We start from the raw sequence: 15,348 nt of genomic DNA on the forward strand, positions 1-15,348 counted from the left end.
TCATAAGGTAATTTACATTCATTTTTTTAATATTTGATACTTGAAAGCTTTTCTTTTTAAAAAAATTTTTTTGTTTATTTTTATTTATTTATTTGAGAGCGACAGGCATAGAAACAGGCAGATAGACAGAGAGAGAGAATGGGCGCTCCAGGGCCTCCAGCCACTGCATACAAGCTCCAGGACGCGTGCGCCCCCTTGTGCACCTGGCTAACGTGGGTCCTGGGGAGTCGAGCCTCCAACTGGGGTCCTTAGGCTTCACAGGCAAGTGCTTAACTGCTAAGCCATCTCTCCAGCCCTAAAAATATTTTTTAAGCCGGGCATGGTGGCTCACACTTTTAATCCCAGCACTCAGGAGGCAGAGGTAGGAGGATCGCCATGACTTTGAGGCTACCCTGAGACTCCATCGTGAATTCCAGGTCAGCCTGGGCTAGAGTGAGACCCTACCTCAAAAAACCAAAACCAAACAAACATATGTGTGTGTGTATGTTTATTAGAGAGATAGAATGTGCATGCCAGGGTTTCAAGCCACTGGAAACGAACTCCAGACACATGTACCACCTTGTGAATTTGGTTTATGTGGGTCCTGGGGAATCAAATCTGGGTCCTTTGGCTTTGCAGGTAAGCACCTTAACCACTAAGCCATCTCTCCAGCCCTCAAAAGCTTTTCTTTAACAAATGAGAGAAGTATCTGAGGAATTGATTGACCTGCTGGGACTTGCTTCTGTGGCATTGTGAGGATAAATAGTAAGCCAGTACTGCAGAACCTTATCTGCTAAACATACTTAGAAAATTTTGCATTGTGAAGGTTGTTATCCAATAATGTTGAATTTGTAAGCCACCCAGTGTTCAACCCCATGCCCAGGTCTGATGCTTTAGGTCTTACCACTGTGGATCCTTTAAACTTTTGATTTTGTATGTTGTGAACAGAGTGAGTATGAATGTGCCAGGGCCTCTTGCTGCTGCAAAAGACCTTCAGATGTGTGCAACACTTTGTTCGTCAGATTTTTGTGGGTATTGGTGACTTGACATGCAGGCTTTGCAAGCATCAAATCTGGGTCCTTTGGCTGACTGGGTCCTTTGGCCTAACTGCTGAGACCTTGCTTCAGCACATATGATGTTGACCTTGGCTACTTCTGAGACTATGGTCCTCGTGTAGGGAAGAGTGCTCAGACCCTGGCAGCTCTGTGCTGGAATGCAGGAATAGTGCCTATTCCTAAGCACATTCCCCCACCCCAGCTCCTGAGGAGTTCCCCTAACTTGATACCACTGCACACCCACCACCAGAGCTTCTGAGAACTGCTCCCTTCCTGTTCCTCAGTACCCCCGAGCTCCTGAGAACTCCCTGTTCCTCAGTAGCCCCAGCTCCTGAGAAGTCCTCCCTTCCTGTTCCTCAGTACACCCGAAATCCTGAGAACTGCTCCCTTCCTGTTCCTCAGTACCCCTGCGCCCCTAAGAAGTCCTCCTTTCCCAAGACACAGAACAGTCCCTTTAGATGATTTTAAGTGTCAGAAGAACGAAGGTTGGTGAGTGTTTTAAATTTCTACTTCCTGGTCCTTCTCCTGGGCTGCAGAATTTTTCTTTTATTTTTTTTGAGTGTTTTAATTTTACTTATTTGAGATAGCTTGAAAGAGGCAGACACAGATAGAGTGATTATGGGCGCGGCAGGGCCTCCTGCCACTGCAACTGGACTCCACATGCATGCACCACCTTGTGCATCTGGCTTATGTGGGTCCTGGGGAATTGAACCTGGGTCCTTTGGCTTTACAGGCAAGTGCCTTAACCACTAAGCATCTCTCCAGACCTCCAGTCCTTCTGTACATCTGCTAGTCCTTTTCTGACTCCCTCCACCAAGCCACCCTCCCATTCAAGACCACAACTACTCTTCAAGAGGAGTCAGTCAGGCTTTGTGGTTGTGAGCTTGTGGGGTCAGATACTCGGCTCTCAGTTCACATGACTGAAAGTTGTCCAGGACGGGTGAAGCTTGACAAAGAAGGAGCCTAGAGGGCAGGTTGCTGCTGGCACTGCGTCCCTTAGGCACTGGCTGGAGCCTGGGTGCCAGCAATCTGACTAGAGACAGGAACAGCAATGCTCGCTTGTTTCTCTGCTGAGCATGGTCAGGTTGCCAAGAGCGCATCTGTCTGCCCTAAACATTTCATTTCCCCTAAGCATTAAACAGTGTACTGGATGAAGTTTGTCTTTCACTTATTTATTTTGGTTTTGCTTCTTTAATATTTTATTTATTTGAGAGACAGAGGCAGATAGAGAATGGGTGCAGCAGGGCCTCCAGCCACTGCAAAGGAATCTTGGACATATGCATCACCTTGTGCATCTGGCTTACATGGGTCCTGGAGAATTGAGCCTGGGGCCTTAGACTTCAAAGGCAAGTGCCTTAACTGCTAACTCATCTCTCCAGCCCTATTCTGTTTTCATGAGGTGGGGTGACTTCAAACTTGAAGCATTCCTCCTACCTCTGCCTTCCAAGTGCTGGGATTAAATGCATGCTACAATGCCTGGGTATTATTTATTTTTTTATTTTTGTATTTGTTCACGTGTGTGTGTGTGTGTGTGTGTGTGTGTGCACCAGGGTCTCTTGCTGATGCAAATAAATGCCGTTTTCTTGTGTCACTTTTTGTATCTGGCTTTACATGAGTGATGGGAATGGAACCCGGTCCAGCAGGCTTTGCAAGGAAATTGCCTTTGCAAGGAAAGGCTGAGCCATCTCCTCAGCCTTGAATTTTCCTTTTTAATAGCCCATAAAATCTAGAGGTGAGATTTTTTTGTTTTTTTTGAAGTAAATGACAAACATGGGAACATGGGGCTCAGAGACTTGAAGGCTGACATAGTAGTTTAAGGACTTTGGCAAATTAATGAGTAGTTTTGGTTGAGAAAGAGCTCCTTGCTTGGAGTCGGACTTCCCCAGGGGACATTGCAATGTCTGGACATTTTTATTTTTATTTTTTGGTTTTTTGAGGTAGGGTCTCACTCTAGCCCAAGCTGACCTGGAATTCACTCTGTATTCACAGGGTGGCGATCCTCCTACCTCTGTCTCCCAAGTGCTGGGATTAAAGGTGTGCGCCACCACGCCCGACAACTACTGGACATTTCTGTCACTCACACCTGGGAAGAAGGGGTGCATTGCTCCTGGCTTCTAGGAGATAGGACCTCCATCCAGCAGGGCCCAGGATGGCTCACCACCACCAAGTTAGCCAGGACAGAACACCAGTCAGAAAGCCAGGACAGGGCCACTGTGGAAACTCCAACCTGGAGGTTAAGGTTTGGAGAGTGTGGGAGAAAGCTTGGAAGGAGGACAATGACAGAACCAAGCCCACGTAAAATGGCCCCCTGGGTCCCTGCAATTTCTCTTTTTTTTAATTTTATTTTAATTCATTTATCTATTTGAGAGAGAGAGAACGGGCTCACCAGGCCTTCAGCCAGTGCAAACAAACTCCAGATGCTTGTGCCACTTTATGCATCTGGCTAATGTGGGTCCTGGGGAATCGAACCTGGGTCCTTTGGCTTTGCACACCTTAACTGCTAAGCCATTTCTCCAGCACTTAAATGCAATCTCTTAGCTGGGACCTGGGCTGGAAGAACCGGCAGTCTAATCCATCCCTAGGCTGGGTGGGAAAGGGCCGCTTCTGTTTCCTAGGTCACTGTGGCCTAACAGGCATCCTTGCCACTATGCGTGCTTGAACTGCCGACGTGGAGGAAGCTGTCCGTTCTGGTGATAAGTATGAGTAGAAGGCTGGATTGAGGGTGAGCAACAGTGGCAAAGACCACAGAGACAACCAGTCAACAAAGGAAAATGGCTGTTAAGACCCGTTTGTTTTGAACTCCTGATCTTCCTGCCTTAGCCTCCCTAGTGCTTGTGTTGCGAGTGGGCACCACCATGCCTGACTCAATTGTCTTAAAAAAAAATATTTTTATTTATTTGAGAGAGAGCAGGGCATGGTGGTGCACAATTTTAATTCCAGCACTTGGGAGGCAGAGGTAGGAGTCTTGCCATGAGTGCTAGGCCAAGCTGACACTACATAGAGAATTCCAGGACAGTCTGGGCTGGAGTGAAACCCTACCTCAGAAGAGAGAGAGAGAGAATGGGCACACCAAGGCCTCCAGCCATTGCAAATAGGGTTAGATGCATGTGCCACCTTGTGCATCTGGCTTATGTGGGCCCTAGAGAATTGAACCTGGGTGCTTTGGCTTTTCAGGCAAGTGCCTTAAGTGCTAAGCCATCCCTTGAGCCCTATTGTCTTTTTTGATCAGAGAAAAATAGAGAGAAGCTCAACTTGTGGGGCTTGAAGTTGCTAGTGAACACCCCCAGGAGGAAGGGCAGACAGAGGAGGCGGTCCACATACACCCTGGCAAGCTTTTGTCTCCTGGGAACCTGTGGGAATGTTCAGAAAATAACAGAAAAGACTTGAAGTGTGACTTTAAAACAACAGCAACAAAAAGGGGCTGGAGAGATGAGGCGGCAATTGAAGCGTTTTCTGATTGAGCAATCTTTCCAGCCCCTACTTATAAGTAATTTGTTCATTTTTTTTCTGAGGTAGGGTCTCACGTTAGCTCAAGCTGACCTGGAATTCACTATGTAGTCTCAAACTCTTGGCAATCATCCTCCCTCTGCCTCCCAAGTGCTGAGATTAAAGGCGTGCGCCACCATACCCGGCTAATTTATTCAATTTTTATTCAAATGTTTTATAATCTATCTCTGTCTACAAAAATAAATGTAACAGGAAATCATGTAGCAGGGTTACCAATTTTTTAAAAATATTATTTATTTGACAGAGAAAGAGGGAGAGAGAGAGAGAAAGAGGGAGGGAGAGAGAGGCATGCCAGAGCCCTCCAGCCACTGCAAACGAACTCCAGACGTATGCGCCCCCTTGTGCATCTGGCTAACTGGGTCCTTTGGCTTTGCAGGAAAACTCCTTAACTGCTAAGCCATCCCTCCAGCCCGGGCTACCCATGTTTTCTAGCCCATCCTGTAGTGTGTTATAAAAAATGGATACGGGGGGGGGGGGCTGGAGATACAAGGGGGCACACGCATCTGGAGTTCGTTTGTAATGGCTGGAGGCCCTGGCACACCCATTCTTTCTCTCTCAAATAAATAAATAACAATAAAAATGAATATGGAACTAATTTATGACTTTTTTTTCTATTAGTAAACCTGTCCTAGGTACTAGTGATCAATATTTTTGCTTGTATAATCTCAGAGCCCTCTGTATATATTAGTACGAAGGGGATATTTTGGTCTTGGTTTTTTTTTTGTTGTTGTTGTTGTTTTGAGGTAGGGTCTCTAGCCCAGGCTGTGCTAGAATTCCCTATGTAGTCTCAGGGTGGCCTCAAACTCACAGCGATCCTCCTACCTCTGTCTCCCGAGTGCTGGGAACAAAGGCATGAGCCACCACATCCAGCTTACTTTGCTTTTTTTTTGCTAAAGCAGGGTCTCACTGTAGCTCTCAGGCTGATCTGAAACTCACTCTGTAGCCTCAGACTCATGGCGATCCTCCTTCCTTAGCCTCCCGACTGGTGGATGCATCACCACGTCTGGAGATGTTTCTCATGTCTCTCTCTTTTTTTTTTTTTTTTTTTTTTTTGAGGTAGGGTCTCACTCTAGCCCAGGCTGACCTGGAATTCACTATGCAGTCTCAGGGTGGCCTCGAACTCACAGTGACCCTCCTACCTCTGCCTCCTAGGTGCAGGAATTAAAGGCGTGCGCCACCACGCCCGGCTCATGTTTCTGTCTCTTTAAGGCATCACCAAGCACACCATTACTGTGCTTACTTGGAGCAGAACGTTTTGGAGTTTTTGGCTTTCAACGACATCAAAGAGTATTTATGTACATGCTCAAAAGATGTGCCCAGCAAAGTGTAACTTACATGTTTGTAACAATGTAAGTCATTCGTGGAACCAGGCATGAAAGGATACAATGGTTTGCACCACTACTTTGTTCAAATACATTAGCATTGTTTTTAGTATTTAAATTACACCTTTAAGTTATTTTCCCCTCAATTCATGCAATATGATAACTTTAAAGCTACAAGTGTTTAATTTCTTTTTTAATTAATTAATTAATAAATTGGAGAGAGAGAGAAAGAGAAAATGGGCATGCCAGGGCCTCTAGCCGTTGCAAATGAACTCCAGATGCATGCACCCCCTTGTACATCTGGCTTACTTGGGTCCTGTTGGATTGAACCTGGGTCCTTAGTCTTCGTAGGCAAGCACCTCAACTACTAAGCCATATCTCCAGCCCAAGAGTTTAATTTTTTGAACAGGTTTTTATTCAAAACAAATTACCCTGAGCTGGAGGAATGGCTCACGGGTTCAAAGCACTTGCTTGCAGCCAGGTGTGGTGGTGCATGCCTTTAATCCCAGCACCATGAGTTTGAAGCCACCCTGAGACCACCTGGTGAGTTCCAGGTCAGCCTGGGCTAGAGGGAAACCCTACCTCAAACAAATGAAGAAACAAACAAAAAAACTAAAAAACAACCCCCCCAAACCAAACCAAAACAACCAACCAAAAAAAGCACTTGCTTGCAAAGCCTGACAGCCTGGGTTCAATTCCCCTGTACCCACATGTTACAGTCCGGTTTGCATTGCTGGTAGAAATCACCCAACCAAGAGCAGCTTCTGGGAAAAAGAGATTTATTTTGGCTTACAGGCTCGAGGGGAAGCTCCACGATGGCAGGGGAAAACGATGGCATGAGCAGAGGGTGGACATCACCCCCTGGCCAACATATGGTGGACTACAGCAACAGGAGGGTGTGCCAAACACTGGCATGGGGAAATTGGCTATAAAGACCATAAGCCCGCCCCCAACAATACACTCCCTCCAGGAGACATTAATTCCCAAATATCCATCAGCTGGGAACCTAGCATTCAGAACACCTAAGTTTATGGGGGACACCTGAATCAAACCACCACACCACACAAAGCCAGATGTACAAAGTGGCTCATGCATCAGGAGTTCATTTGCAGTGGCACAAGGCCCTGGCATGCCCATTCTCTCTTTCTCTCTCTGCCTCTTTCTCTCTGTCTCTTTCCCTCAAATAAATAAATAAAAACATTAAAAAAAAAATACCAGGTTACTTAAGACAAACCCACAGGAAAAAAAAAATAGGTGCTAATGTATAAAATTTAAAGCCTACTCAATCCACTTTTCAAACATACCCCGAGTAGTATTCAGCATTGTGATAATGAATAAAATCCTTTGAAATAGAAAACTAGTAACTCACCGTGTGTCCTGAATATATAAAGTACTTCTTAGTGTTTCCTAGCCATTCCGTCCACTCCCTTTGAAACTTTCCAACCACAAGACCCATAACAAAATAAGTGAGAACACCAACACTTTCACTTACAATTCTCATTTATGAGACCTATGACTGCTCTCATTACATCTTGCTTTGCACCAGAATCGTGACAGAGGGCAAGAAGTTTTAGGGCAAGTGAAGAAAGGTAGGAAGGCTGCTTTATTTTTTCCCGAACCCGGCTTGCGGGGAAAGTCACGCATCCTTCCATCTTGTGGAACAGGCGTCGGATCTTTATCAAGCTGGCCAGCAGAAGGATGTCGTCTCCACTCAGGTAATAGAAGGCTGGCAGCTCCTTGGGGTTGGAGAGCTTTTCAGCAAAGAGAAAGAAGGGGGGCTCAGTGTCCAGAAGTGGAAAGGGAAGGGGTGTGGGTGGAGAGGGGGGAGCTAAGCTGAGGCACTAATTATCCGGAAGCAGGGACAGTGACATTTTTTTAATTTTAATCTGAATGAGGAAAGGCTTGATATGCTGGGGAGATTTAAGAGAACAAACGGCCTGGGCATGGGGTGGCACACACCTTTAATCCTAGCCCTTGGAGGATCTCTAAGTTCAAGGCCACCCTGAGACTACAGAGTGAATTCCAGGTCAGCCTGGGCTAGAGTGAGACCCTACCTCAAACAAACAAACAAATAATAAAAAGCAAATGGATTTGGGTTTTTCAAAAGCTTATAGTTTATTGGAAATTTAGCTAGTGTCTATTGAAGGAAGCAAAAAAAAAGGCCTCAAATAGTCTTTTCCCTGGAAAGTACCCAGTGGGGGGGGATGCAGTGGGCACTGGTGGGAAGGCTGAGTGCCCACCGGAGGGGTACGAGGAATCGTCACCCCAGAGAAGACAGAGCTTGCGGTGCATCTGCACTTCCAGGAGGCCCCTCCAAATCCCTCCTCCTGGCCCCTGCTGGCCGGGGTTCCTCACCTCCGGTGCTGCACGCCCAGCCAGCCTTGGGCCAGCAGATGATCTACCTGCAATGTGGGAACATGGCAGTTGCACGTCTTTCTGCATTGCCACCTCTCTCTCCATCTCCAGAGGAAAGAAAGGGAAGAACAGAGGAACACGAGATGGGAAGACAAGGATAGGGTGACCCTCTTCGCGTAACTGTTTACCAAAAACTCATAAAATGATGGAAGACGTTGAGATCAAATCAACGGACAGTTTTAATAAGGAAGATCTCATAGCAGGGATATCTTATATAACCCCTGAAGATCAAAAAATATACAAAGAGGGGGCTGGGGAGACAGCTTAGTGGTTAAGGCATTTTCCTGCAAAGCCAAATGACCCAGGTTCGATTCCCCAAGATCCACATCAGCCAGATGCACAAGGTGGCACATCCATCGGAGTTCGTTTGCAGTAGCTGGAGGCCTTGGCATGCCCATTCTCTTTCTCTCTCTTAAATAAATAAATAAAAATTAAAATATTAAAAAAATACATGAAATAGCTATGGAGGGACAAATGAGCAGATGAAACCACTAACCCAAAGCACGCAGCATTCATGGGAATGAGAACTGGGTGGGAGGATGGATCATGGACAAGGGGTTGGAAGCCGCCCCTCCACTGTGCCCTTTGCGTTGAACACTGGGGCTCTAGGCACTTGGAGAACCAGAGTAGAGATGTGGTGGATTTACTAATTTAGACAGATCAGTCAGGAAAAGGGTTGTGAGCAGAAACCTGAAGGAAATTAGGGAGCAGCCCTATACTAACTGGAGGAGAGTTCAGGTTAAGGAAACAGCCACTATAATAAAAAATAGCACTATAATAAAAATAGGCCTGTAGTTTTCATAAAATAAAAAATTGGGGCTGGAGAGATGGCTTAGTAGTTATGTTGCATGCCAGCAAAGCCAAAGGACCGAGGTTTGATTCCCCAGTTCCCACATAAGCCAGATGCACAAGGTGGTGCATGCATCTGGAGTTTGTTTGCAGTGGTTGGAGGCCCTGACAGAATCCTCTCTCTCTCAAATAAATAAAAATAAAATATTTTAAATTTAATAATTTCAAAATCAACAACAATTTAATAATTTAAAGTATTTATTTGCGATAGAAGAGGAGGCAGCATGGGTGTACCTGTGCATCTTGTAACTGCAGACTCCAGGTGCATGTGTACATCGGGCTTGATATAGGGCACTGGGGAATCGAACTCTGGCTGTCAGAATTTTCAAGCAAGTGCCTTTAACCCCCGAGCCATCTCTCCAGCCCTTACCAGTAGTTTTCTAGAGACAGCAGAAAAGGCCAGCAAGGCTGGAACAGAGGGAGTGAGGAAAGAACAGCAAAGATTGCTACAGGAGGAGGTCCAGGGCCGGACGGCAGGCCGCGTTTTTCTCCTGTCGCTCCAGCCTGCGTTAGCACTAAATTCGGAGATCCAAACCATGGAGACTCACTACGAGGTCATAGTAATGATTCCAACAAGATGGACTGGACTGGGCAGAGGCAGGCAAGAGTGATGAAGTGACGGGAAGGGAAGTCGAGGGCCCAGAAGCAGGAGAAGAAAGAAGTGCTTCCAGAAGGAGGAAGAGGAGGGGCTGCAAGGCCATGAGATATAGCACAGTTGCAATGCATGTGAAAACTATGGAGGATTTAAACAGTGAGACAGAGTTCCAATATGTTTGAAAATGCAGACAGAAACACATTCTCTGTGATTCTATTTGTATCTATACTGAATTACCTTTTTTGTTTGTTTTTGAGGTAGGGTCTCACTCTAGCCTAAGCTGACCTGGAATTCACTCTGTAGCTCCAAGCTGGCCTCAAAATTATGGTGATCCACCTATCTCAGCCTGCCTTCCAAGTGCTGGAATTAAGGGTGCCATCATGCCTGGCTCTTTTCTTTCTTTCTTTCTTCCTTTCTTTCTTTCTTTCTTTCTTTTTTTTTTTTTTTTGAGGTAGGGTCTCATTCTATCTCAGGCTGACCTGGAATTCAGTATGGAATCTCAGGGTAGCCTTGAACTCACGGTGATCCTCCTACCTCTGCCTCCTGAGTGCTGGGAGGCGTGCGCCACCATGCCTGGCTTCTTTCTTTCTTTGTTTTTAAAGTTCAGGTTCTTTCATGTCTCCAAGGAGAGGACTTGAAGTTTGAAACTACAGGCTTTCTTCCTTCCTTCTTTGCTTTATTTCCTTCTCTCTCCCTTCCTTCCTTTCTTAAGTTTTCGAGGTAGGGTCTCACTCCTAGAACTCACTGCAATTCTACCTCTGCCTCCCGAGTGCTAGGATTAAATTTATTTGAGAGAAATAGATAGATAAAAAGAGAGAATTCCAGGTCATCATGAGACCCTACCTCAAAAATAAAAAATAAAAAATAGGGCTGGAGAGATGGCTTAGCGGTTAAGTGCTTGCCAGTGAAGCCTAAGGACCCCGGTTCGAGGCTCGGTTCCCCAGATCCCACGTTAGCCAGATGCACAAGGGGGCGCATGCGTCTGGAGTTCATTTGCAGAGGCTGGAAGCCCTGGCGCGCCCATTCTCTCTCTCCCTCTATCTGTCTTTCTCTCTGTGTCTGTCGCTCTCAAATTAAAAAATTAAAAAAAAAATCCTAAAAAATAAAAAATTAAAAAATAAACCCAAAAAGCAGCTCTACTCACATAGTGAATACCAAGCAAGTGCTATTGGGATTCAAGTCTTAACTAAAAAGAATTTCAGGGGCTGGGGAAATTGCTCAGCAGTTAAGGTGCTTGCCTGAAGAGCCTAACAACTCAGGTTCAATTCCCCAGTATCCATGTAAACCAGATGCACAAGGGGGCGCATGCCTCTGGAGTTCATTTGCAGTGGCTAGAGGCCCTAGCATGCCCATTCTCATTCTCTTTCTTCCTCTGTCTGCTTACAAATAAAGAAATAAAAATATTTAAAAATAAATAAACAGAATTTCAGGAGAGAAGAGAAAGGCTGCCTCAGTTCCATACATTATGGATTTTTCATTGAATTCCAAATATTTCAGATTAGGTTTAGATATAATCTTCTCAATAATAATACTAACAAACAATATTTCACTTGTATCTATCTTCAAAATGTACTACCTTTAGTTTGGTTCCAACGCTGATTTTTGCCTGTTGGCCCATTGCTAAGAAAGTGATGAAGATCTTGTCTTGGTCTAAGATTCGAATTCCAATGTAACGATTCAAAGCCAGAAAAACAGGCTTGAATGAAACAAAGGGCGAAGAAGCCAGGGTGCTGGACCAGTTCCAGGATCTTATTCGATTGCCCGCTTGATCCGAGTATTGACCTCCCAAGATATTGATGTAAACCCTGGAAGGAAGTTCAAAAGCAACAGTAGAGTCCAGCCAAGTGTACTGGCTCACACCTATAATCTCAGGACTCAGGAAGCTGGAGGAGGAGGAGGACTGCCCTGAGTTCACGGCCAGGCTGGGGTGGGATGGCTCAGTGGTTAGAGGTACTTGATGGCAAAGCCTGACAGCTGAGGTTCAATTCTCCAGTACCCGCATAAAGCCAGATGCAAGAAGTGGCACATGTGTCTGGCATTTGTTTGCAGTGATAAGAGGCCCTGGCATGCCCATTCTCTCTTTCTCTCTCCAGTTGCAAATAAATAAATAAATAAAATTATCCGGGCGTGGTGGTGCACTCCTTTAACCCCAGCACTTAGGAGGCAGAGGTAGGAGGATTGCTATGAGTTCAAGGGCACCTTGAGACTACCGCGTGAATTCCAGATGGGGACGGGAGGGGGAGTCCAGGGGACCGCACCACAAGGACAGACCAGCGCTTCGTGGTCACCAGACCAGAGCAGTCCAGCGGGTGTAAATCCTGGGAATGCCGAACTGGTCTTCATTCAAGACAGCTGTCTTCTAGTATTTCCTGCCAACTAAGACTCAAGTGTCCCTTCTTAAAACTTTCTTGTTCTCCTTACTCCACTAAGGATGGCAATCATTAAAAAAATCAAACAACAACAATGTTGGTGAGAATGTGGGGAAACTGTTGGTGGGAATGCAAACTTGTACAACCACTGTGGAAATCAATATGGAGATTCCTGAAAAAGATGAATAAAGAACTACCAACAGACCCAGTTATTCCCTTACTGAGCATTTACCCTAAATGCTCCACACTTCACTAGAGAGATATTTGCTCAACCATGTTTATAGCTGCTCAATTCATAATAGCTAAGAAGTGGAATCAGCCAGGTGCCCATCACTGGATGAACGGATAATGAAGTTGTGGTACATTTACACGAAGGAATTCTACTCAGCAGTCAGAAAAAAACAAAACAAACAAACAAAAAAACAATACAATGAAATTTGTAGAAAAATGAATGTACTTAGAACAGATCATGGTCAACAAACTCACACAACCACAGAAAGACAAAAACTGCACAATCTCACTCATCTGCAGTTCCTAACCTGGATCACCTTGAGTTGCCGGCATAGCAGACAGGCAACTGGAGGCCCAGACAATAGGATGGCAGGATTTGGGGAGAGGAGAAGAGGAGGGTGGTGGGGGAAATAAACACAAAACTAAACCCAAAAGGAACTGGTGCCATAGAAACCTTTCTCCTTGAAAGAAGACTAAAAGACATAACCCTCAACAGGAGTACAGGGGAGCACCTGAAAAGAAGGGCCTTGGAGAAGATGGCATGAAGCCTGACTTTAAAACATTTTGGCTCTGACCTGTAACTCCCAGTACCAGAAATTGGTGCTACCCACATTGAGCTGTTGATCAGAGAGACCTATGAGGTCCCCAAAACAAGACAGGCTTCTGTCAAAGAACTTGATTACCCACCTGAAGTAAAAGGTAAGACCCTATTGCTGAAGACACCATATGCTGCTGACACAGACCACGGAGAGGCCTGGCTGGAATCCGAAGAGAGCCAGTCTCCAGACAGTTAACCCATCTAGTGCTGGAAAGCGCTGCATGAGCTTCTGGGGGAAAGTGACCAACACTGCTGTGAGCGAGCAGAGGTCTCAGCTACTCAGAAGCAACCAACCTGACAAGAAGAACACACTCGTGAAATGGTGGCACACAGCCTTGGAGGGAAATAGCTTTCAGATTAGCTAAGAGATCCACTCAGGAAAAGGAACCCATATCTGGAACTGGGAGCCAGGTCAGAATCCCACAGAGATAAAGACTATGCTCTCCAGTGTCAAGATCCCACTAGTCTTTGGCTAAATGAGGGCTACATCCATCAAATTCTCCCTAAATTAATAAGGCTTATTCCACTTAACCTGTGCTAACTTCACTCTCTGTTGGAGAATCTGTGTTTCTTTTTCAGAAGGTAGCGAGACCCAAGGAGATAAACCACACCTCACACTTCAGCCGAGCCCCAGCTGAAACCACAGAGGAAGTGGGGAGAGGAGCAAGAGCGCAGCTTTCATGGCACGCCTGGCAATCAGTGCCAGGGTGAAGGAGACGGATGCTGAGGACACTCAACACCTACCAAAGCAGAGACCCAGAGGCTCATGAAAGCTCATCACTGAAGTAGACTTAAAACTCACCCACCATGGCTCAGGGAATTTTGTGTAAGAGGGGGTGGGAAGATTGTAAGAGCCACAGGTTGAGGCATCATGCCCAGAGGCATTCACTCCCCCTCCCAATACCTGACCGCTGCTCCCACAACTCAATGGGGAATACCAGCAACCCCACTGAGGGTCCTCAGAGGAATGGGAGCAGGGAGGATTGAAACGATGTGTCCATAGAAAGTATGTTCTTTTTAAAAAAAATTATAACTTCATATATGTATGTATATATATTTACACACACATACATAAATGTTTGAGAAAGAGGGAGAGGACAGAGAAGAAATTGAGATTGAGAGAATGGGTGCACCAGGACCTTCAGCCACTGCAAATGAATTCCAGATGCACGTACCATCTTGTGCGTTTGGGGAATCCAACCTGGGTTTTTAGTCTTTGCAGGCAAGTGCCTTGAATGCTAAGCCATCTCTCTAGCCCCAAAGTATGTTCTTAATAAAGAAAAAAAAATATTTTTTTTCATGATTTAAGGCTCTTTAAAAAATTTTACTGTGGGTTTATTTTTTTATTCCCTGAGGTAGGGTTTCACTCTAGCTCAGGCTGACCTGGAATTCACTTCTGTAGTCTCAGGATGGCCTCAAACTCATGGCGATCCTCCTACCTCTGCTTCCCGAGTGCTGAGACTTGTTTTAACCCAGACCCTTGGGCACGCCAAGCCTGTGCTCTACCGCTGAGCTGTGCCCTGCAGCCATCCAGGTGGGCCAGCCCGGGACTAGTCTCGTGTGTCTGGTGTGGACACCTGAACTCAGGTACTTACGAGGTCTCTGAATGGAGAAGAGCAGCGCAAGGACTTGGGCCAACTGGCTTTTCTAGTAGCTTAGGATTGCCGACGCCCACAGTTTGCTATTTTACTAATAAGACTTAGCCATGTACAACCTCACATCTCCCGATCCTCTCTCTTTTTATTTTTAATTGTTTTTTCCCCTTTTTTAGGGAGAGAGAATTGGCATACCAGGGCGGCCTCAGCCACTACAATCAAACTCCAGATGGAGCGGACTGTGCACTAATCAAATCTTTCCCTAGATGAACCAATTTAACATCACGACACATCTTAGAGTCTTTGTGGGGTCACACCCCTAATGTCTTGAATGCCTACATAATGTATTAAAGGTGTATATAATTCATAATTTCTTACTGTTTATAGGAAGAGTATGATGAGCTTGGTTTTGTATAGAGTTTTGGTATTTTTCAACTGAAAGGTATATGGAATGGGATTCATGGAAAATGTCCACCCCTAAGTTAAAAATCACTATCTAATAGCCATTAACTTAAGTAAATCTTCTTATAGCCACTCTTATTATTTTAACAGAAAAACAAAACTTGACATCTGTGGTGGTTTGAGTGTGAACTGTCCCCCATAGCCTGTGCATTTGGGATTGAGTATCATACTCAGTCCCCAGCTGGTGGGGTGTTCCGGAGGTGGAGGAAGTGTGCCTTTGGGGTGGCCCTTGAGGTTTATTAGCTCAGCCCTACTGTGTGTTCTCTCACTGGCTTACTTAGACACTTCCTTACTTGTTGTCTTCCTCCTGCCTCGCTACCCCCATGTGAAATGTTCCGTGTCCTCCCATAGGCTGCTTCTGGTCAGGTGTT

At 45.6% G+C, this 15,348-nt stretch overlaps 1 protein-coding gene across 1 annotated transcript in view; it reads right to left on the reverse strand.

Annotated features, from left to right (window-relative positions):
• Window positions 1–7,347: 7,347 nt before the first annotated feature.
• Window positions 7,348–15,348, reverse strand: part of Erich6 (glutamate rich 6) — a 38,564-nt gene continuing 30,563 nt past the window's right edge. Inside the window, exons 12-13 of the mRNA XM_045130642.1 lie at window positions 11,299–11,527; window positions 7,348–7,614 (exon numbers count right to left, since the gene is read on the reverse strand). Of these exons, the coding sequence (XP_044986577.1) occupies window positions 7,348–7,614; window positions 11,299–11,527 (496 nt within the window). The remainder of the gene's footprint in view (window positions 7,615–11,298; window positions 11,528–15,348) is intronic.

This window comes from Jaculus jaculus, chromosome 12 (genome assembly GCF_020740685.1).
Source record: "Jaculus jaculus isolate mJacJac1 chromosome 12, mJacJac1.mat.Y.cur, whole genome shotgun sequence".
Classification (NCBI taxonomy): domain Eukaryota; kingdom Metazoa; phylum Chordata; class Mammalia; order Rodentia; family Dipodidae; genus Jaculus; species Jaculus jaculus.